The sequence below is a fragment of the Haliotis rubra genome, unplaced genomic scaffold (assembly GCF_003918875.1).
Source record: "Haliotis rubra isolate DU_JTF1 unplaced genomic scaffold, ASM391887v1 Scf133, whole genome shotgun sequence".
NCBI classification, from domain to species: Eukaryota; Metazoa; Mollusca; class Gastropoda; order Lepetellida; family Haliotidae; genus Haliotis; species Haliotis rubra.
In genome coordinates, this window is record NW_025765259.1 from 990,421 (window position 1) to 1,015,072 (window position 24,652).

At 43.1% G+C, this 24,652-nt stretch overlaps 1 protein-coding gene across 1 annotated transcript; it reads left to right on the forward strand.

Moving 5' to 3' along the window:
- The first annotated feature begins 295 nt into the window (after positions 1 to 295).
- LOC124267669 lies at positions 296 to 24,186 on the forward strand. Its single transcript, XM_046702638.1, has 2 exons — positions 296 to 411; positions 22,365 to 24,186. The coding sequence occupies exons 1-2, from the start codon at positions 321 to 323 to the stop codon at positions 23,069 to 23,071; spliced, it is 798 nt and encodes a 265-aa protein (XP_046558594.1). The 5' UTR covers positions 296 to 320; the 3' UTR covers positions 23,072 to 24,186.
- The last annotated feature ends 466 nt before the right edge of the window (positions 24,187 to 24,652 follow it).

Genomic DNA, 24,652 nt, shown 5'->3' on the forward strand with positions numbered 1-24,652 from the left:
CTGTGGACCAACATACAAACAACAGATTATGCCTAAAGCCAGTCATTGCGTGGTCTGATATATGTCGCGCTCATCGACCAGCAGCAGCAGTTCAATATAAGGGACACTGGTCATGACGGCGGATGGAGGGAGACGATTCGACGTTCGGCGCGAGACGAGTTGTAAATCCCGCCTCGAGGAAGCTCGCGTGCGGGAGGTTTAATTTGTAGCAGTTTATCAGCTCCAGCAACAAGTTTGCATACGATTAGCGTCCGAGGGAGGGGTATATAAGAGCTGCGCCGCCGGGTGGCTCTCTCTACGGCGACAGACAGGAAGTGGTGATGGAGCCTGGCACGAGGACTATGCACGTGCTGTGGGTCGTCTGCTGTCTCCTGGTCCTCCTCGCCATGCACGTTATGGCGTACCCCACAGGTAGGACGTGCTTTCACTTTTACTTTTATTCAAAATTCACCCAAGAACACAAGAATTCACTGATGAACAAAGAACCTGTTTAAGGTTAAACGTATGTCTACGGTAACAAAATACAACTATCAGAGAAACATCTACCTGTCGCCGACAGGTCAACAATCAGTTATTATATATCCAAGTTATGCATAAATGCATGTCTCCAAGACCTTGTATATTAATAGCGTTTGTTATTGAAACACTATATTTCATGAATAAATAATAGGAACATATTCACGCACATATAAGAAATGGAACTAAACAGTTGGCTAAAAAGCACTGAAGAACTCCACTGACAAGTTAAAAACATACGATACAATAAATATATTAAAACCTGTTTTTGTAAAATGTTTAACTATTCCGAATTATACTATATTCACTGTATAATGCAGTGTCTCCGATGTTAATATTGTAGTTCAGTGATGCAGTGTCTCTGATGTTAATATTGTAGTTCAGTGATGCAGTGCCTCTGATGTTAATATTGCAGTTCAGTGATGCAGTGTCTCTGATGTTAATATTGTAGTTCAGTGATGCAGTGTCTCTGATGTTAATATTGTAGTTCAGTGATGCAGTGTCTCTGATGTTAATATTGTAGTTCAGTGATGCAGTGTCTCTGATGTTAATATTGTAGTTCAGTGATGCAGTGTCTCTGATGTTAATATTGTAGTTCAGTGATGCAGTGTCTCTGATGTTAATATTGCAGTGTGATGTTAATATTGTGATGCAGATGTCTCTGATGTTAATATTGTAGTTCAGTGATGCAGTGTCTCTGATGTTAATATTGTAGTTCAGTGATGCAGTGTCTCTGATGTTAATATTGTAGTTCAGTGATGCAGTGTCTCCTCTGTTAATATTGTAGTTCAGTGATGCAGTGTCTCCTGTTAATATTGTAGTTAGTGATAGTGTGTCTGATGTAGTTCAGTGATGCAGTGTCTCTGATGTTAATATTGTAGTTCAGTGATGCAGTGTCTCTGATGTTAATATTGTGTTCAGTGATGTCTGAAGTGATGTAGTTCAGTGATGATGTTAATATTGTAGTTCAGTGATGCAGTGTCTCTGATGTTAATATTGTAGTTCAGTGATGCAGTGTCTCTGATGTTAATATTGCTGTTAAGTGATGCTGTCTCTGATGTTAATATTGTAGTTCAGTAATGCAGTGTCTCTGATGTTAATATTGTAGTTCAGTGATGCAGTGTCTCTGATGTTAATATTGTAGTTCAGTGATGCAGTGTCTCTGATGTTAATATTGTAGTTCAGTGATGCAGTGTCTCGAATGTTAATATTGCTGTTCAGTGATATAATATATATGTATTGTGACATTTTCCGAACGCATTCAAGCCAGAGGAGAATAAAACCACACAACTCACTCCAAGATAGCGACATAATCGCACGTTATAGAAAAGTCAACTTTTCTTCAAGTATAAATCAGCGCCACCCATTTGATTGCAGAGGACGACTCAGCCTCCAGTTTCTACAATAGCTTGATCATATTGCACAGCAATCAGCTTCACTCTTATAAACCTCGGGCATTGACCGCTTGTGAACATTAAGCTAACATCTGTGCGAACACTGTGATAATGGCATGTTGACACAAAGGCAGCTTTTGTCCATGATTGTTTAACAAAGGTAAATGTTTGTATGTCCTATTCGCCTACTAATACAGGTGATTCGTGTCTATTAATACTGATTTGTTTACCTGATTGGCGGAATATTAGTATTTATGAGAGATGTTAGTGATCCATAGTCCTACACTTAGGTACGTGTTTCAAGTCCTGTTCCCTGCTAATACTTTCACATTATAGCTACTGCCCATAGAGTGTGTTATCTGTGTGGATACGACCCTGTAATACCAACCATGATCCAGAAATTGTCAAAGGGCGATATCTACAGCTTGGGGTATCTGATTGGTAATAGCATACACACATTAGTTAAAATCATTGATTAACTTGGAATTAGACAGAGACTGTATGTCCACCAAAGTAGAGAGCTGATATACTCGTGGGCGTAACAGGAGCACGGTTGGTTAACCATGGTATATATGTTTTATACGGGTATATCATTTATACATTCCAATAATGGAATGTTATTTTGGTCTTGTTGGACCACGTGGATCTAATAACTATAGCATTACTATGATCATTCCAAATGTAAATTGACCACCAGTGTGTGTGTGTGATATGCACTCAGTATGATGTACACCCGTTTTGATATAAATTCAGTAGTATGTACATCAGATATGAGATACACCCGTGTTGTTATATACTACTGGTATTCAAACATTGTGATATATACCCGTTCTGATATATAGTGTATATATGCACCTCTCCTAATATTCCTCGTTTTGGTATATGCCTCTTCTGGTATACGCTCCTCTTGATGTGCATGCGTTTTGAAATGTATCCCTTGGAATATACACATAGGCGAATCCAGGAATTTTCAAAGGGGACCCTTAGCTCCGCCAATGCAGTACATAACTTCAATGTGGTCTTTGGTCATTTTCAAAGGGGGGTGGGGGGACTCTCCCCTTGGATCCGCCATTGATGCATCCTTTTCATAGAGCCTGATGTGGAGATGAGGATATTCAGTTTCCAACTTGCAATATTGTTAATGCGTGTTCTTGTAGAGCATCTGAGGTTTGTTGTATTTGCTATACTCTGTGCTTGACTGCATGGTCCGGATGAGGGGTCACGCTGTAGGTGAGACATCACAGACAACTTACCCTGACTCTGTCCCATTACCCCCGGCTTGATGCTGTAACGTTAGATGGTCCGCCCTGCATGTCCTTCACTCCCGACACGCAGAGAACAGTTTCATATCACATCCATCAAACACAGGCTCGGGAATCTGAGCCGGCTCCAATTTGTGATCACTCGTGTCTGTTTCTCTCTGCCACAAAGTGGACGTCGGTGACGCCAGACGTGAGGACGACACGGGAAGTCACACGGAGGGTGTGTAGGAGTCGGAGTGGTGTGTGGTGCTGTCGTAAGGACGGTGTAATGAGGGGGTTATCTGCGTTATCCATCGATGTGTGTTGCAGTCGCTGATGGTGACGCACGCACGGTGTTTAAGTGTAGGCATTGTGTGTCCGCCATTATCGTCTGTGTGTTGCAGTCGCTGATGGTCACGTACGGACAGCTTGTAAGTTTAGGCATTGTGTGTCCGCCATTATCTTCTGTGTGTTGCAGTCGCTGATGGTCACGTACGGACAGTGTGTAAGTGTAGGCATTGGGTGTCCGCCATTATCTTCTGTGTGTTGCAGTCGCTGATGGTCACGTACGGACAGTGTGTAAGTGTAGGCATTGGGTGTCCGCCATTATCTTCTGTGTGTTGCAGTCGCTGATGGTCACGTACGGACAGTGTGTAAGTGAAGGCATAATACCAACCATGATCCAGCCATTGTCTTCTGTGTGTTAGCAGTCGTATCTGATGGTAATAGCATCATTAGTTAAAATCATTGATTACGGACAGAGACTGTATGTCCACCAAAGTAGAGAGCTGATATACTCGTGGGTGTAACAGGAGCACGGTTGGTTAACCATGGTATATATGTTTTATACGGGTATATCATTTATACATTCAATAATGGAATGTTATTTTGTCTTGTTGGACCATGGATCTAATAACTATAGCATTACTATGATCATTCCAAATGTTACTTGACCACCAGTGTGTGTGTGTGTGATATGCACTCAGTATGATGTACACCCGCTTTGATATAAATTCAGTAGTATGTACATCAGATATGAGATACACCCGTGTTGATATATACTACTGGTATTCAAACATTGTGATATATACCCGTTCTGATATATAGTGTATATATGCACCTCTCCTAATATTCCTCGTTTTGGTATATGCCTCTTCTGGTATACACTCATCTTGATGTGCATGCGTTTTGAAATGTATCCCTTGGAATATATACGTAGGCGAATCCAGGAATTATCAAAGGGGACCCTTAGCTCCGCCAATGCAGAACATTAACTTCAATGTGGTCTTTGGTCATTTTCAAAGGGGGGTTGGGGGACTCTCCCCTTGGATCCGCCATTGATGCATCCTTTTCATAGAGCCTGATGTGGAGATGAGGATATTCAGTTTCCAACTTGCAATATTGTTAATGCGTGTTCTTGTAGAGCATCTATGGTTTGTTGTATTTGCTATACTCTGTGCTTGACTGCATGTTCCGGATGAGGGGTCTCATACTTACGCTGTAGGTGAGACATCACAGACAACTTACCCTGACTCTGTCCCATTACCCCCGGCTTAATGCTGTAACGTTAGATGGTCCGCCCTGCATGTCCTTCACTCCCGACACGCAGAGAACAGTTTCATATCACATCCATCAAACACAGGCTCGGGAATCTGAGCCGGCTCCAATTTGTGATCACTCGTGTCTGTTTCTCTCTGCCACAAGGTGGACGTCGGTGACGCCAGACGTGAGGACGACACGGGGAGTCACACGGAGGGTGTGTAGGAGTCGGAGTGGTGTGTGGTGCTGTCGTAGGGACGGTGTAATGAGGGGGTTATCTGCGTCATCCATCGATGTGTGTTGCAGTCGCTGATGGTGACGCACGCACGGTGTTTGAGTGTAAGCATTGTGTGTCCGCCATTATCTTCTGTGTGTTGCAGTCACTGATGGTCACGTACGGACAGCGTGTAAGTGTAGGCATTGGGTGTCCGCCATTATCTTCTGTGTGTTGCAGTCGCTGATGGTCACGTACGGACAGCTTGTAAGTGTAGGCATTGGGTGTCCGCCATTATCTTCTGTGTGTTGCAGTCGCTGATGGTCACGTACGGACAGCGTGTAAGTGTAGGCATTGTGTGTCCGCCATTATCTTCTGTGTGTTGCAGTCGCTGATGGTCACGTACGGACAGCGTGTAAGTGTAGGCATTGGGTGTCCGACATTATCTTCTGTGTGTTGCATTCATCGATGGTCACGTACGGACAGTGTGTAAGTGTAGGCATTGGGTGTCCGACATCTATCTTCTGTGTGTTGCATTCATCGATGGTCACGTACGCACGTTGTGTGAGTGTAGGCATTGTGTGACCGCCATCTATCTTCTGTGTGTTACATTCATCGATGGTCACGTACGCACGGTGTGTGAGTGTAGGCATTGTGTCCGCGCCATCTATCTTCTGTGTGTTACATTCGCTGATGGTCACGTACGGACGGTGTGTAAGTGTAGGCATTGTGCGTCCGCCATTATCGTCTGTGTGTTGCAGTCGCTGATGGTCACGTACGGACGTTGTGTAAGTGTAGGCATTGGGTGTCCGCCATTATCTTCTGTGTGTTACAGTCATGATGGTCACGTACGGACGGTGTGTGAGTGTAGGCATTGGGTGTGCGCGCCATCTATCTTCTGTGTGTTACATTCATCGATGGTCACGTACGCACGGTGTGTAAGTGTGGGCATTGTGCGTCCGCATCTATCTCTGTTTGTTACATTCATCGATGGTCACGTACGCACGTTGTGTAAGTGTAGGCATTGTGTGACCGTATCTATCTTCTGTGTGTTACATTCATCGATGGTCACGTACGCACGGTGTGTGAGTGTAGGCATTGTGTGCGCGCCATCTATCTTCTGTGTGTTACATTCATCGATGGTCACGTACGCACGGTGTGTAAGTGTGGGCATTGTGCGTCCGCATCTATCTCTGTTACAACTGATGGTCACGTACGAACGGTGTGTAAGTGTAGGTATTGTATGCATGCCACATACCTCAGTGTGTAGCTGTCACTGACGGTCAATAACGGACGATGTCTAGTGGAGACGCATCCAAAAACTGTCATTGGCTCGGTGTAGTTACATCGAGTGCAGGATAAAATCTCAGTGATGCCATACACCCAAGTTATAGGTGAATGACGTAATGAAATGGAATACAATACTGTTAATTACTTCACTTTTCCACTTCTTTCTATCACAAGTACATCCATCAAAACTTCCATTATAGGAGACATCGATAGGTACCCGTGTAACCTCCTCAGCAGCCATCTGAATCTTTGACATGGTGATACCAATCGTGATTTCAGAGGGTTGTTCAATAATACGAAGACAATGGAAACATATTAAATAGAAGTGAAATATGCATAAAAACAACAGTGGACCCATTTTCCCTGCATATGTGTATGTTAATGATGAGAAACATATGTTTTATCACATCATTAGCATGTGTTTCGACAACAACAGAAAACAATGAACTTGTTGGCGAGTGTCTGCTTTTGAACCAATCACCAAAAACGCGATAAAGCTGCTACACCACACTCAGATGAAATCTCGTAATTACAAAACACATGAACGCCCTTCCCTAAGCTAGACCTGCGTCAGATATATGTCTTTAAGCGATCAGCTGATTGTACGCACATGTTAAACCCTCCTGATCTGACATCGGGTGCGTGTCTGTCTGTGTTGCTGTGGGCAAAAGGCACTTGTCTATGTGAAGATACTCTGTCAACAAGGAACTCTCAGGAAGTCTTCAGACCCGGAAATTGTTCTGGAGAACATAACGATGATTGTCGCGTGTATCAAATGGCAGTACGGACTCAACTGCGCCGTCGTGTGTAATCTACTAGAAATGGCCATCACTGAATTTCAGACTGATTAACAACGAAAAAAGCAAACTCGAACAAAAAACAAACGAGAGGAATGCTATTTTGACATTTTCAATATTCCTAATGTAAAATTTAATGACAATTTTGTTGCGTTTAATCATCAAGTAATCAGTGATTATATGGCAAATGGCCAATCAATGATGAACTATCGATTAGGGCAGTAATACACATTCAGTCAGTCCACTTAGCTGACATTGGATAAGGAGACCCGGGTCTGTACGTCAAGCATGTCAACAAACATTCCCAATAATCGTTGGTGCTGCCGTCAACAGGTAATAGCCTCCTCTCCATCACACAGGTAGAAGTTTCTCTCTGTTTGGGTTATCGATATGTTATTTATTCACCCACAAACAGCTATAGATCAGCTATAAGAAGATGACTCAGTTTACATAAGTTCACATGGAGTTCATACATAAGGCACGTTGCAGTATTGCCCACACCAAGCTGCCGTGACGGGGGCTAGTACAACTTTACAGCTGTCGTCACGCCAATCTCCAGATACATGAGAGTTTGCATCTTTCAAGGATCATTGATTAGGTACCACATCTGTTCAAGTTTTGGCCTTGAGATGTGCCAGGTATATTGAATATGTGTAATCTGAAAAGACGATTGGCCATTTGTTTGAAAAGGTCTTGCTGGTTCAATTTGTAGCAAGGTTTAGAACATTGGTTTAAACGTTGTTCTTCATTTTTGCACTGGATGGAGGTTAGGTTGGGTGGTAGGGCCGGGGCCATGTGGAGGTTGTAGAGAAGGATGGGGTCGCTGTTGAGTAAATCTGAGCACACATATAGATAAGGATTTGTTTATATGTTTATATCCCTGGAACGGTAAGCCTTATATCCGACATCAATGCATTGAAATACTGCATATCTGCCGATTGTCCCCTTTACTAAAACATCACCAGTTTGTTACCATAATGTGAAATATTGGCCTGTTTTCGCAACTGCTGATGTCTTAAGACGCTTAGTCTGGCTGAGCAGGCCACGGTTATGCAAGCTGACATGTTCACACGATGTCCCCAGTTCAATCACTCCCCTACACTCATGAGCAGGTTCTCCAGACAATAGAGAGTGGGAGACTCCACCAAGACCACATCTGCAAGCCACACGGGGTGTCACTGCAGGATACAATGGACGTCCTTTACCGTGTGTCAAATATACAAGGTACACCCTTGGGGATAGATATCCACATCATGAAGATATAATAATGTTAATGTGCATTGGATGTTTGTTGTATACTCTTCCAGAAGTATCCTACTGTTTATTGTCTTTCTTATAAGCATATCGATATTTTTGTTCAACTGCAGCACGCCTCATGCAATATTTGATTAATGTAGAATGTCCTGCCATGCATGGACGAGATCATCAAAGGCTAGGGTCAATTGTGATTGACACATCCACGGACAAATTAACCTATGCACGCTGATTTTAATAGCATGTTTATATATACTGAACATCTTTGAAAACGCACCAGTCCAAAATTGTCCATATTTTCATCAAGATGGATTTCAGCATGACAATGATCAATGAATATAACTAACATGAAGTCGAAGGGCATGTCCAGTTGAAAAAATGCTTTAGAAACAAATTCCTGTCCATAGTATGACTCTGTCCACGCCATGAAAAAAGCGCAAATTTCATTCTGAAATCATACTGACTGTGACATTAAAAGCAGGTGTATGAGAACCGATTCTCATTGCTTCACTAACGATTGTGAAACGAGGACAGAGATGCCGAGGTTAACACCTCACGAAAGAGAACGTGCACTAGGCATGATTCAGGTTGGCACCAGCAGCAGGGATATTGCTCGACAACTTGGACTTGGCCACTCCACCATCGTTAGGCTTCATAGAAGACATAAGTAGACAGGCAGCACCCGTGACCTTCAATGACCTTGGCAACAACGTGTTACGACGCTCCATCAGGATCGCCATATAGACCTTGACCATATCCGTGATCGAATACTGCCGACTGCCAGGACTGCTGCACTTGTTCAAGGTTGACGTGGGGGTCATAAGCGCTGACTCCATGGGCTACGACGCCGTCGACACGCTACAGGGCTCCATGCTCGACGTTTACGTTGGACCAATTCTGACTGACAGACACCGTAATGAGCGTGTTCCATGGGCTAAGATGCATTTTCTGTAAAGGTTACAACAATGGCATAGTGTGGTAGTCACTGACGAGTCACGTCTTCATCTACGTAATGCCGATTACATGTTTGGCGTAGACGTGGTGAACGTTATGCTGATGAGTGTGTGGTTCAGACAGACCTTTGGGTGGTGGGAGTGTCATGGTCTGGGGTGGAATAAATTACAATCACAGGACTGCCTTCATGTCTTTCAAGGGAGAGTTAATGCCCTTTATTACCGTGAGCAGATTCTTCAGAATCACATCGTATCTGCCTTCAATCACCACCAAGATGTCCATACTTTTCAGCAGGACAACGCACGGGCACACACAACAAGACTTTCCATGCAGTATCTGGCCCAGCAACACATCCAGGTTATTCATTGGCCAGCACAGTCGCCAGATGTATCCTTTATGGAGCACTTGTGGGACGAAATTGGTCAAAGTCTTTCGCGGCGACAACAGATGCGAAACATCCGGGAAGTTGAGGCTGCACTACTGCAGAAGTGGAATGCCATGCTTAAGAACTCTATTCGGACGCTTATTGACTCAATGAGGAGACGTTGAACTGCACATGTCAATGCAAATGGCGGTCACACGCGATATTGACTTTTCAATTTGACCCCACGTGTGTTTGATCCTTTCTGACTGTGGAACACATTTCAATGAATGAGCGTCTTTTCTGTGTTGTTGTTTTTGTCAGTCGTCCATCTGTTATTATCCACTCAAAAAATATTAATTCCTTACACGTGCTTTTAATAATCTGAACTTTTATAAGTGGTGCGTTTTCAATGATGTTCAGTATATATAGAAACAATGGAAGTTCCGAACAATATGCATGCTGCATAGCAGGGCAGATCAGCGAGAAAGGGGGCTCAGCTGCGTCAGTACTGTACCTTCCACATAGATGTTATTTATTAGGAAGTCACAGTGTGTTTCCTCAATAAACCTCAGCTGCCGTTTTCGTGGGTTTTTCTTTTCCAAACTGTCCCGAACCTTTGACAATAGTAATGAAGCAATGTCTGTAGTCACTACGTTTTGTGACTAATACCTCATTGTACAACCATTGGACTTTTTATTTAACTTTGTCATGTTTCGCACAAAGCTGATCGACTTCAACGTCCCTAAGGGGCGATTGGGTAGCCCAATGGTCAAAGCGTCCGGTGAAGACCCGGGTTCGATTTACCACATGGGTACAATGTGTGAAGCCCATTTTTGGTGTCCCCCGCCGTGATGTTGCTGGAATATTACTACAAGCGGCGTAAAACCATACTCACGCAACAACCCTAGGGTAGCAACAATTCTGTCAAATCATTTCCATTTTTAAGAATTTACAAGCTAATAAATCATTTGACTCAAATAATTTCTGTGAAAGTCTTCCTGTGATTCTGCAAAGGATTGCACTTGTGCTCGGTGATTGTATTAAGGACTGTGGTTGTTCGGTGATTGTATTAAGGATTGTGGTTGTTAGGTGATTGCATTAAGGACTGTGGCTGTTCTGTGATTGTATTAAGGACGGAGTTTCTTCTGTGATTGTAATATGGACAGTGGTTGTTCCGTGATTGTATTAAGGACTGTGTTTGTTCCGTGATTGTATTAAGGACGCCGTTTGTTCCGTGATTGTATTAAGGACGGAGTTTGTTCGGTGATTGTAATAAGGACGGAGTTTGTTCTGTGATTGTAATAAGGACAGTGGTTGTTCGGTGATTCTAGTGAGGACGCCGTTTGTTCCGTGATTGTATTTAGGCCCGTGGTTGTCCTGTGATTGTATTAAGGACAGTGGTTGTTCGTTGATTGCATTAAGGCCCGTGGTTGTCCTGTGATTGTATTAAGGACAGCGGTTGTTCGGTGATTGCATTAAGGCCCGTGGTTGTCCTGTGATTGTATTAAGGACAGCGGTTGTTCGGTGACTGCATTACGACCCGTGGTTGTCCTGTGATTGTATTGAGGACGCAGTTTGTTCCGTGATTGTATTAAGGACAGTGGTTGTTCGGTGATTGTATTAAGGCCCGTTTTTGTCCTGTGATTGCATTAAGGCCCGTGGTTGTCCTGTGATTGTATTAAGGACAGCGGTTGCTCTTTTCTCATTTAGTATACTGCCTTTAAATGTAGTAGTATTTTTTATCTTGCCTCACACATAAATGTCGTTTTCTGATTGGCTGAGCGCTCTTCTATAATTTGGAATGTACCCCCGCTTACAAGCGAGTAACATTTTCCATGTACCCCGCTGGGAATGCCGAACTCATTTGGTACTTCGTAGTGGTAAATCTTTATCTCGAATAACCTTAAATCACGTATGATGTACGGAAATTACCGATGCAAATCGATGGAAGTAGATAACTCTAAATTTGTTTTTCTTGTCTGGTACGCCCACAGGAACCCGTTATCGCTATATAAGTTAAACTTAGACCATAGATCAACACGCACGTCACATATATAAATAGATTAGTTATATATGTGACGTGCGTGTAGATCTATGGTGTATTCGAAGAACTGACGAATATTGTCGGCAACAGTGACTGGCTATGTGATTATACTCGACCTGCAAGTTGCTGGTACCATAACGAATCTAGCCACAGTAGAAGCCTTATAGGCTGCCAAGGCCACGTTCTGCAGCACGTTCCTGTAATTGAACAACTAAGATGCGTTGGAAAGTAAACTTATTGTGTTTACTTCACTATGGTTTGACATTTAACGAAAATACTTTTTTTGTCGCGAACTGCTACTTATTTTATTGCAAATGTCAAATTTAGGACATGGCATCCTTTTGTCAATTCTGAGGATATTTAGTTTGACCTGTCGTTTTTAACATAATATACAGAACTATACACTCCACTTGTTACTGTAGACCCTTGTTTTGTGTCGCCCGGTCAAGCAGCAGCAGTTACGTTCTTTCAACGACAAAGACCATTGTTGCGAACATTAGCATGGCATTGATGGTCATATACAGGACACTGTGAAACACGTGGACATATACAGGACACTGTGAAACACATGGACATAGATAGGACACTTTGAAACACATGGACATAGATAGAACACTGTGAAATACATGGACACATATCGGACACTGTGAAACACTGGACATATATAGGACACTGTGAAACACATGGACATAGATAGAACACTTTGAAACACATGGACATACAGACGGACATATAGAACACACGAAACACGTGGACATATCGGACACTGTGAAAACACATGTGGACACTGTGAAACAGACGGACATACAGGAATTGGACATAGACAGGACACTATGAAACACATGGGCATAGATAGGACACTGTGAAACATGTTGACATAGATAGGACACTGTGAAACACGTGGACATAGATAGGACACTGTGAAACAAATTGACATAGCCAGGATGACAGATATGTTTTCATGCTGTCCGAGCAAGCCATGTAAACAGTTGAAATATTGGGAGAGCAAGACAAATACACAGTCGCGATACTGCTACACAATACATCCTGCGGTACTGACCACATGACATCAGCGGAGTTATGTTGAAATACAATCACAAGGAAACTAAACCAGCGCCACCATGTGGAGCGAACATAATATCGAAGGGTCAGCAACTCATTATGGGGTCAGCGCCAGAGCCATATTCAATAATCTCAGAAGGTCGCGGTGTCTAACTGTTCCCGAGCTGGGAGTAATCTAACGATTGGTCTCCATGATCATTGGGATCTCCACACCATTCTGACTCTCCGAGATAAAGCAACGCATGAGAGGGCCTTAAACATTACATTGAATACGTTCCCATGTGCTCCTAGAGACTTCATCGTCTGTGCTGGGACTGCAGGAAGGTCTGTATCATGACAGTATGTATCATGATATGAATACACAATGCCGTTTAGAAAGTGTCAAAAGTAGTATACGTTGTATTGCCACGGTGATTGGATGGGTTAGATCGATCACTTTGTGCCTCACTCTCAGAAGGGACCAAATGTACTCGAATCTGATCTTTACTGAGAAAGTTTAATCCAAAACATATGTCGTATCACGATAGTTTGTCTTGACCATCTGTAGCATGGAAATCTATTTTCGGAGAGTTCCATACTGTGGAAATATTACACCAACCCTTGACAGGACGCATAATGAGTTTACACACACATCATCCAAACCTATAGATATATACATTGTCGTGGTCTTCAAGGAGAAGACAAATACGATGCCAAGTTAATGACCTCGTTACGTTCTGTAGGAGATTTTAATCGCCCTGATCATCGGCGATGTCCTCTGTGATATGAAATTGCACCATTTGATTCTAAGGTGAAGCTGTTTTATGAGTTGATCCTACAAAGGTTAATGACATTAGATATAAGATCTGTTTGCAGAATGGACGTGGAGTCATCCCACAGATGACGTCCTTACCTCGTCAGCTTGCTAATGGGGTTAGCGTCTTTAGTCATGTGGACAAGGCGTCCGACTTCGGATCAGAAGGTCCGTGGTTCGAATTCCAGATGTGTCTTTATACATATGCTCCATGTAAGGTATAAATATGGAATACTCGCAGTGGCAATATCACCATTCAGCATTGCTTGGTAAGAAACGGCAGAAAATGTCAGGAGTGTAATCTCCCAAGTGTAGTATTTTATGTATTACCAATGCTAAATATCTGTTTAAATCCAAACAAACGACAATCTTGTTCCCAGACCGACCTGATGATACCAGAATGTAAAATTGACTGTGCACAGATATGAGCCTAAGTATGGGCATTCGTTGACATTTGATGTTAGAATTAATTAAATGCTCCTGTTGATGTCACAGAAGCTGCCATCATCATTTCCGAGTTGGGGGATTACTTCTCCTGGTGGACATACCAACATATGGCTGCGGGAGATAAACTGCAAGATCACAATTTCACTCTCTGCCTACGGTCACTCCCACGCCGGTGTCGTCGCTGAGCGATCCTTCTGTCTCCCGGATGTTTCAGCTGAAATCGCGAGTTTATATTATACTCCTCACAACACATGTTAATGTTAAGCAACACAATTTTTTAGTCTCATTACATTTTCAGTTATTGAAATTGCGAATCATGGAATGAACATTAAAGTTGAAGTCAGTTTTGGACAGTGAAGCAGTGTTCAGTAACGCGTATGACCACCATGAGCACAAATGCAAGCATCTACACGTCTTTACATTGACCAAATGAGCCTTTAAATTTGCTCTTGTGGAATGTTTTGACATTCTTTTTGTAACGCCTGTTCAAGTTCATCCAGAGTCTAGGGGTGAACATGGAGACTTCCAATAATGTCCCAAGCATGTTCAGTGGGATTAAGATCAGGTGACCTTGCAGGCCAGTCCATATGTGCGATGTTATTGATCTAAACAACATCATTAACAACTCTTTCTCGGGCATTATCATCCATGGACGGGCATTATCAACAATAAAAATGAAGTTAGGACCCGCTTGTTGTACCAGAGGAATGATTACAGGAAGGTTTTAACCGATCAGACTGCATGTGTGAAATGTGGAGCACATCCATGCCACACATTTTGCATGTTGTTTCTGAGGGTGGTTGTGTTCAGGTGATGTTGTCAATGTTATCAGATAAATCAATTTGACAATCACTAAAGGTTATGTATTCGTTGAGTATTCACCTTTCAGTAACATGCCGGCAAAAATCGCTATCGATATTGATAAAGATATTACATTGAAAATACTTGTTGCTTAATTTGTTTTGAGGAGTATATAATAATGCTTTGAACAACACACAACCGATCTGGCCGCCAAAATGTTAGGGTTTTTGTTCTGGCTCAATGCCGACGAAATTAAAATCAACTGGAGTCACTACGCACATAGCGTCAGTGACGTCTTCCAGGACAAGGTCAAGGTCATCTAGGGACTACAGGCGGGTTATCGTTACGGTACAGGCGAATTAGACGTAGGCTCTAAAAGTATATCACTTGTAATGGCCTGTCCAGAGTCAGTGAGTTTAGTTTTACGCCGCACTCAGCAATATTCCAGCTATATGGCCACGGTCTGTAAATAATCGAGTCTGGACCAAACAATCCAGTGATCAACAGCATGAGCATCGATCTGCGCAATTGGGAACCGATGACATGTGTCAACCAAGTCAGCGAGCCTGACAACCCGATCCCGTTAGTCGCCTCTTAAGACAAGCATGGGTTACTAAGGTTTATTCCAACCCGGGCCTTTACGGGTGGCCTGTCAAGAGACGTAGGGACGATACGTATATTATTTGAAGGGACCTGTCCACAGACATAGGGTCAATACGTATATCACTTGTAGGGACCTGTCTACAGACGTAGGGACGATACGTATATCACTTGTAGGGACCTGTCTACAGACGTAGGGACGATACGTATATCACATGGATAGGATACGTCGGTTATATATTAGTTTCGATGGTGTGCCTTCAAACATTGTGCGTAGGATCGATACGTTGTGAAGCAATAACCCCTGACACCATTATGTCCGCCAGTCAACACCTCTTTGTTTCTATATACCAGTATTAACACTTCTCCCTGAATGTCCTTGTTTCTATATACCAGTATTAACACTTCTCCCTGAATGTCCTTGTTTCTATATACCAGTATTAACACTTCTCCCTGAATGTCCTTGTTTCTATATACCAGTATTAACACTTCCCCATGAATGTCCAGACAGGGAAAACAGTACGTCTGGGTCAGAAGAAGACATATGAGCTAACATTAAGTAGCATTCGATATCTACCATCGGAAGATCTTTCCTGAACCCAAGTCGACAAAAGCCGTTACCGGCGTGAGCTCATACCTTAATTCATAGATATAGCTTCAAACGACTGTGGAAATATAAAATGATTATTTCATTTTGCCAGCTTCACATAAACATGACCACGGTATTTGTGTTGCCGATGCACTTTGGGGTACAAACCATTGTATTACAGGTATGACAGAGGTTTGGTGCTCATTCGCTGGTTTGCCTAGTCCAGCCTCCACCTGTACCACTGTACCACTGTACCAGGGTGTATTGCGGTACCTCACACTCACGGACTGATACCCATGTTGCACCAGTGATGATGGAGCACTTATATACTGACAGGAGGATAGCAGTCTTGACGACGATAACCAAAAACGATATTTATGTTCATGCAAATGTCGATAGTCCGTTTATTGGTGGCTTCCAATTGTCTTTTCGTCTGACCTTCAATCTCTTAACTGATAATAAACAACCTGATCTTCTCCTCGCAAATATCTCGAGTACCGTGATCAATGATGCCGCGGTGATGGTGATAAGACAAGCCACCAGCTTCCGCACACACTCACGGCGGGAGGGCGCCAGCTGCTTCAAGTCACTATCAGATCCGAGGAGATTATGTCAAGGAAAATAATCACACAAACCTCAGTGAATGGGCAACACCATATGAAAGAGGAGAATGTGATGAAAATATGAATGAAATTGGTAAAGACGTCATTGGTATGACAGTCATCTTCCGCCGGTCTGAGACTGATATGTTGGTACACACAAGGGATAATTCGGGGAAGATGGGTTCCGATTTTCTTACAAGTAGCGTTGTCAAGTACACATGTCTATCTGATGACTTGGACTTCAGACACGAGACAGCCACATACGTTGGACCTCAGGCCCCTGCTAAATACCACCACCTACCTAAACATAAACCGAAAACGCCAGACCCAAAAATTTCAACCTCACCCCGCCCCGCACCCACCACCTCGCATCCACCCCCACACCCCACAGCCCACTCCCACACCCACATCCTCACCCTAACCTCACACCCCACACCCACATCGTCACCCACACCCCACACCACACTCCACACCCACACTCCACAGCCGCACCCCGCACCACACAACCACATCCACACCCCACAGCCACAACCACACCCACACTCCACACCAGCACCCCACACCCACCCACACACCCACATCACACACACACACACACACACACCCTCACCCACACACATCCTCTCACTCACACACACACACACACACACACACACATCCCACACACCCACACACACACAACCACCCCCACCCCGCCTCCCATCAATCAACAGCTACCATCCAGCAACTGTATCTAATCTGTTTTCACACCTTGATTATGTCGCAGTATAAGGATCATGTTTCCAAAACAACAAAATATTATTCGGGCCCACATGCAAACCCGTGGGCGATGCACAATATCAATATATTCATTTTGTCATTAAAACATGGCGCAAACCAATCAATAAGAAACATGCAATATCTGCGTTTTATGTCATCTGAACACATCGGAGATGAAAACGGAGAAAGGGACAAGGATATATGTCAATTGTTCATCAGGACTATAAATGCACTCACACGGACTCGGGACGGGATATTACAGAAGCGCTTCCTATAACGGACCCTGTAATGTGATCCAAGCGTGTTGTGGCCTGTGATCAAGTGAGGCCGTTACAAGCGGTGGACCAAGCCTGTCCTTCTGGCGCATGTCGTGGCGTGACCAGCCATGGCGAGGGACAGGAAAAGGGGTCAGGTTTCTTCCAATCAATCTACTGCCAACAATCATCGAATTTACTCTCAGTTGATGTAACCAATCCTCATGACCCGTCCATTGTTTTACGGTGTCACCGACGCCACGTTGTGAGGCGACGTGACTTGTCACGTGGGACATCGGCCATGGCGCTTTCAGAACTTTCTCAGGTTATGACATTACCTCCATATTTTGCCGCCATGATTAAATATGTCAACTGAATCTTGCATCCAGTGTATGTCTGTGAGTGTGCCCGTGTTGTGCGTGTGTCTGTGTGTATTCTGTGAGTGTGTGTGTGCAGTAGTGTGACTTGAACCTGTCTAAATACAGATGGAGAATGATTTTCTGGTCGAAATCTAACCAATGGTTTCCTACATAACTGTAAACCTTTGAAGACACATGTTGTCATAAAACCGTATTTATAGAACCTGATCTGTATATCGAGTGTCACAAGTTTATCGTTTACTGTAGTTATACATGCACAACGATGTTCAAGGTCAATCGGACAGGGCCTCCTTTGTTCTTGTAGTCTGTAGAAGTGAATGACACAATCAGGCTAACCCGGCCAGTATCGCTGAAGGGGTCATGGCACAGGTACTACAGATACGTACCCCAGGTACGTTTCTATATACAGATATGTACCCTAAACAAAGTCAAAATACAGAAACGTACCCGGTACCCTAAAAGGCGGACGAGTCCATATTCCGCAATCCAAAACCGAAACTGCATGTAGTTGTTCCCGTTCAACTGATTGCGAGTGGTATTCATCATCGCGAAATATCCGTTACTGTGTATTCTCATTACTTACATAACGCAATCAAATGTACCTAATACAACAGTATGACAGTTCCGATCAAGAATACGACACAATGGGAATGGAATCTTCCTAGGGTACGTTTCTCATTATGACCTGGGGTACATATCTGTAGTACCCGTGCCGACAACGACCCCTTCAGCGTCAGTATCAAGCATACCGACAGGGGATATCCTGTCCAGTTGACCTTGTACTTGGTTGTTTTGTCTGTACTAATGTCGTAATCAAATCGTTGAAGGGCAGTTAGAAGTGGACTGCATAAGAAGCAAGATTTATGGATGTCAACTTCTCTATTGTGAATAACACGACGTTTCAGAGTGTATGCTGACTCCTTCCTGAGGTTGATAAAGGAGCAAGCATACACTCCGCAACGCCGTGTTATTCATAATAAAGAAGAAGTTGACATCCATAAATCTTGCTTTTCTGATTTCGTACTTATTATAGAATATTTATATAGCGCACATATCCAGGCGACTCGTGCATGCTATTTTTTCTTCGTTTTTATTTTTTTAGAGGTTTTGACACACTCAATGCTCAGTACTAGCAGTTTATTGTTTAGATGTAGTCGGTCTCCAAACAGTTCATAGTTTAGATGTAGTCGGTCTCCAAACAGTTCATAGTTTAGATGTAGTCGGTCTCCCAACAGTTCATAGTTTAGATGTAGTCGGTCTCCAAACAGTTCATAGTTTAGATGTAGTCGGTCTCCAAACAGTTCATAGTTTAGATGTAGTCGGTCTCCAAACAGTTCATAGTTTAGACGTAGTCAGTCTCCAAACAGTTCATAGTTTAGATGTAGTCAGGGTCCATATAGTTCATAGTTTAGATGTAGTCAGGCTCCATATAGTTCATAGTTTAGATGTAGTCAGTCTCCAAACAGTTCATAGTTTTGACGTAGTCAGTCTCCAAACACTTCATAGTTTTGACGTAGTCAGTCTCCAAACACTTCATAGTTTTTGATATTGTCAATCTTGAGGGTTCATACCGTTCATACTGTCAGTCTGACTAGTTCATAATTTAGATGTAGTCAGTCTCCAAACAGTTCATAGTTTAGACGTAGTCAGTCTCCAAACAGTTCATAGTTTTGACGTAGTCAGTCTCCAAACACTTCATAGTTTTGACGTAGTCAGTCTCCAAACACTTCATAGTTTTTGATATTGTCAATCTTGAGGGTTCATACCGTTCATACTGTCAGTCTGACTAGTTCATAATTTAGATGTAGTCAGTCTCAAAACAGTTCATAGTTTAGACGTAGTCAGTCTCCAAACAGTTCATAGTTTAGATGTTTACTTTAAAAGTTGATATTTTCCGGAATTAAAAGTGAAGTCAGTGACAGTCCCCAGAGTCATGGTTCTCCGACAGGTCACATTCAGTGCCACGGACACAACTTTCCGACACAATCAACTAAATATGGTCAGTTGCAATTGTTGATAGCTCATATTATCATAGCGTTATGTTATACTCACGGATCCCAAACAGCCCATTTGACCTGCAGCATGTGTGGTGTCCTTGTAGAGGAGCAGCTACCGACGGCCTCCAGACTGCAACATTTAACATCGGGCTTATTGTAATTAATTTACAGTATTGGCTTTATTCCAAATGCTCATTTATCGCTTAAGGGCAAGAAAGTCTCCAACCCTATGGGATTATGTGGATTATCATGGAAACGTGTAAGTAAGGCGAGCTAGAGCTTAAATATCTCCCACCATCCGTCGGATTAATTGAGACAGCGCATAAGGTCTCCATGAAGGCAAAAGCCATGCCTCTCGACGGCATGACCTTGCCCTAAAAATGAAAATATGTTAGACAAAGACTCCACTCGTGGATCCATGTACATGTAAAGATGTAAAACTGAGGCTCCCCACAATAATCCATGCAGATGCAAAGATGTAAAACTAAGGCTCCCCACAATAATCCATGCAGATGTAAAGATGTAAAACTGAGGCTCCCCACAATAATCCATGCAGATGTAAAGATGTAAAACTGAGGCTCCCCACAATAATCCATGCAGATGTAAAGATGTAAAACTAAGGCTCCCCACAATAATCCATGCAGATGTAAAGATGTAAAACTGAGGCTCCCCACAATAATCCATGCAGATGTAAAGATGTAAAACTGAGGCTCCCCACAATAATCCATGCAGATGTAAAGATATAAAACTAAAAACTGAAGGCTCTCCCACAATAATCCATGCAGATGTAAAGATGTAAAACTGAGGCTCCCCACAATAATCCATGCAGATGTAAAGATGTAAAAACTGAGGCTCCCCACAATAATCCATGCAGATGTAAAGATGTAAAACTGAGGCTCCAATAATCCATGCAGATGTACAATAATCCATGCAGATGTAAAGATGTAAAACTGAGGCTCCCACAATAATCCATGCAGATGTAAAGATGTAAAACTGAGGCTCCCCACAATAATCCATGCAGATGTAAAGATGTAAAACTGAGGCTCCCCACAATAATCCATGCAGATGTAAAGATGTAAAACTGAGGCTCCCACAATAATCCATGCAGATGTAAAGATGTAAACTGAGGCTCCCTCACAATAATCCATGCAGATGTAAAGATGTAAAACTGAGGCTCCCCACAATAATCCATGCAGATGTAAAGATGTAAAACTGAGGCTCCCCACAATAATCCATGCAGATGTAAAGATGTAAAACTCCATGCAGGCTCCCCACAATAATCCATGCAGATGTAAAGATGTAAAACTGAGGCTCCCCACAATAATCCATGCAGATGTAAAGATGTAAAACTGAGGCTCCCCACAATAATCCATGCAGATGTAAAGATGTAAAACTGAGGCTCCCCACAATAATCCATGCAGATGTAAAGATGTAAAACTGAGGCTCCCCACAATAATCCATGCAGATGTAAAGAGATGTAAAACTGTAAAGGTAAAACTGAGGCTCCCTACAATAATCCCCAACTGAATATAAAATGCAGATGTAAAGATGTAAAACTGAGGCCCCACAATAATCCATGCAGATGTAAAGATGTAAAACTGAGGCTCTCCCACAATAATCCATGCAGATGTAAAGATGTAAAACTGAGGCTCCCCACAATAATCCATGCAGATGTAAAGATGTAAAACTGAGGCTCCCCACAATAATCCATGCAGATGTAAAGATGTAAAACTGAGGCTCCCCACAATAATCCATGCAGATGTAAAGATGAGGCTCCCCACAATAAAACTAAAGATGTAAAACTCCCCACAATAATCCATGCAGATGTAAAGATGTAAAACTGAGGCTCCCCACAATAATCCATGCAGATGTAAAGATGTAAAACTGAGAGGCTCCCCACAATAATCCATGCAGATGTAAAGATGTAAAACTAAGGCTCCCCACAATAATCCATGCAGATGTAAAGATGTAAAACTGAGGCTCCCCACAATAATCCATGCAGATGTAAAGATGTAAAACTGAGGCTCCCCACAATAATCCATGCAGATGTAAAGATGTAAAACTGAGGCTCCCCACAATAATCCATGCAGATGTAAAGATGTAAAACTGAGGCTTCCCACAATAATCCATGCAGATGTAAAGATGTAAAACTAAGGCTCCACACGGTATTCCATGTACATGTGTAAACCAAGACACGACACAGGGATGGGCGTAGATGTAACTATGTAACTAAGGCTCCACACAGAGATAGATGCAGAAGTAAAATGTAAAGCCTTGTAGATGTAAACATTCAAACCAAGGCTCCATGCGGTAATCCACGTAGCTGAAAATATGCAAAAATATTATCGGTATTTTAACAGTATCATATACAACCTTTGAAGTGTAGCAACTTTCTTCCTTTCAATGTTATATGTCTAATTTGTTATTCCTTTAGCTTGCATACATTAAGTTAACGTACTGTTTTTTTATTCAGGAGAATTTGGCGAAAGTGACTCCCTCTCTTACTCCCCTTCATACGACTTCATCGACGAATACCTCCGCCACAATGACGAGGAGCTCACACCGAGCGACTCCGAACTCGGGGATCTGATCTGGGACCTACTGTATCGCCCTAATGCCCAGACCCTCCCCTGGAAGAGGAACGCCCCGGGAATTAGGCGACGACAAAGCTTGGATGTCGACAACGGAAGACACCATAAAAGACAACAAGGCTGGTACACAGACTATGGCAAACGGCAACAGGGGTGGCACTCTGATTATGGTAAACGGCAACAGGGATGGCACTCTGATTACGGCAAACGGCAACAGGGGTGGCACTCCGATTATGGCAAACGGCAACAGGGATGGCACTCTGATTACGGCAAACGGCAACAGGGATGGCACTCTGATTACGGCAAACGGCAACAGGGGTGGCACTCTGATTACGGCAAACGGCAACAGGGATGGCACTCTGATTACGGCAAACGGCAACAGGGATGGCACTCCGATTATGGCAAACGGCAACAGGGGTGGCCCTTCGATTACGGCAAAATTCAGGCTGGCATGCCGCTCGAAATGCAGACAATGATGGCACTCTGCCTATGGAGACGTATCTCTGAACGACATCTACAATACGCTGTCCCAGGGCTGGCGTCCAGCTTACCGGAAACGTCAACAGGGCTGGCACGTGGATTATGGTAAGAGAAGCAAGAATGTTGACGACGTCACGTGGGACGATAGACCTCTAGAACACTATGAAAGTCTTGGAAGACCTTTGGACCTTCAGCCTTATACCCCGAATTTTGCTACCCAAAATGAGCCTAATGCCGATATGCAGGACGAGTCTTCTGGATATGAAGATCTAGAGCAGGAGATAAGGAGACGACAGCTAAGTGTGGGCCCCGAACAAGATGGATTTACGAGTTAAAACGCCAGCAAAGTTGGCACCCTCCCTATGACAAGCGGACCTGTTCGTGGCTCACACTGTGCAGCTCCTGATGAAACTCCTGGGAAGTGTTGAGGACAACATTGTCCTAGACTGCGTGTAAAGGGAGACGTGGGTGCGGCTGGTGGTGGCATGGGTGGGGCTGGGGAAATGAGGGAGGGGGTGTGGATTCAAGAGGGAAGGGGTTCCATAGGGAAGGGAGAGGATTCATGAGGAAATGGTATGGATTTAACAGGGAAGGGTATTGATTTAACAGGGAAGGGCAGGGGTTTAACAGGGAAGGGTATGGTTTAACAGGGAAGGGTAGGGACTCAACAGGGAAGGGTATGATTTAACAGGGAAAGGTATAGATTTAACAGGGAAGGGTATGATTTAACAGGGAAAGGTATAGATTTAACAGAGAAGGATATGATTTGACAGGGAAAAGTATAGATTTAACAGGGAAGGGTATAGATTTAACAGGGAAGGGTAGGGATTTAACAGGGAAAGGTATAGACACAACAGGAACAACAGATATTGACTAGATCACTGTGTGAAATTCTTTACTGTGATCTATACTACCTGTGTTAGCCAGTGAACATCTACTAGTGAACATCAATCAGTGAACATCTACCAATGGACGTCCAGTACGACTTTAAGGAGAGAGAAATGTGATTCCTGGAACTATTACCACAGAACGTTTCGTCATATCCGAACCAAATTTCATAAACTTCAACTTGTCCAATCTTAACTTATTGTACACATATCTTGTGACGACACATTTGGTACTGTGTCAGTCCAGCGTCCTTTATTTTTTTCATAAAACTGCCATTGACGTGTAGGTGTATACATCAGACTTCTTTTACATCAATAGATTTTATTGCAAACTCTGTTTCGTCTTATACTTTGTGACTCAGGCGTGTGTTTCCTTTGGGTGGCCACGTTATATAGTAACCATGGCAACACCATCTTCAGTCAACAGAATCCAGATCCATGTCTGCATCAATGAATGATCGAGCCCACCTGTGACCGGGTGTAAAAACCTTGGAGTCAAGTTTGTGTGCAGACTCTTTCAGTGTTGTCACAACCCCTAGTGTACAGTACACAACCCTGTGCACTTAAAAGAACCCACGAATCCGTTAGTAGATGACCAGATGGTGGCCACATGAATACGTGCAAACACCTAGTTGCGGGTACAGCAACGTGCAGTAAACTTGGACAAAGTACTGTATGTATGTATGTATGTATGTATGTATGTATGTATGTATGTATGTATGTATATGTATATGTATGTATGTATGTATGTATGTATGTATGTATATGTATGTATGTATGTATGTATGTATGTATGTATGTAT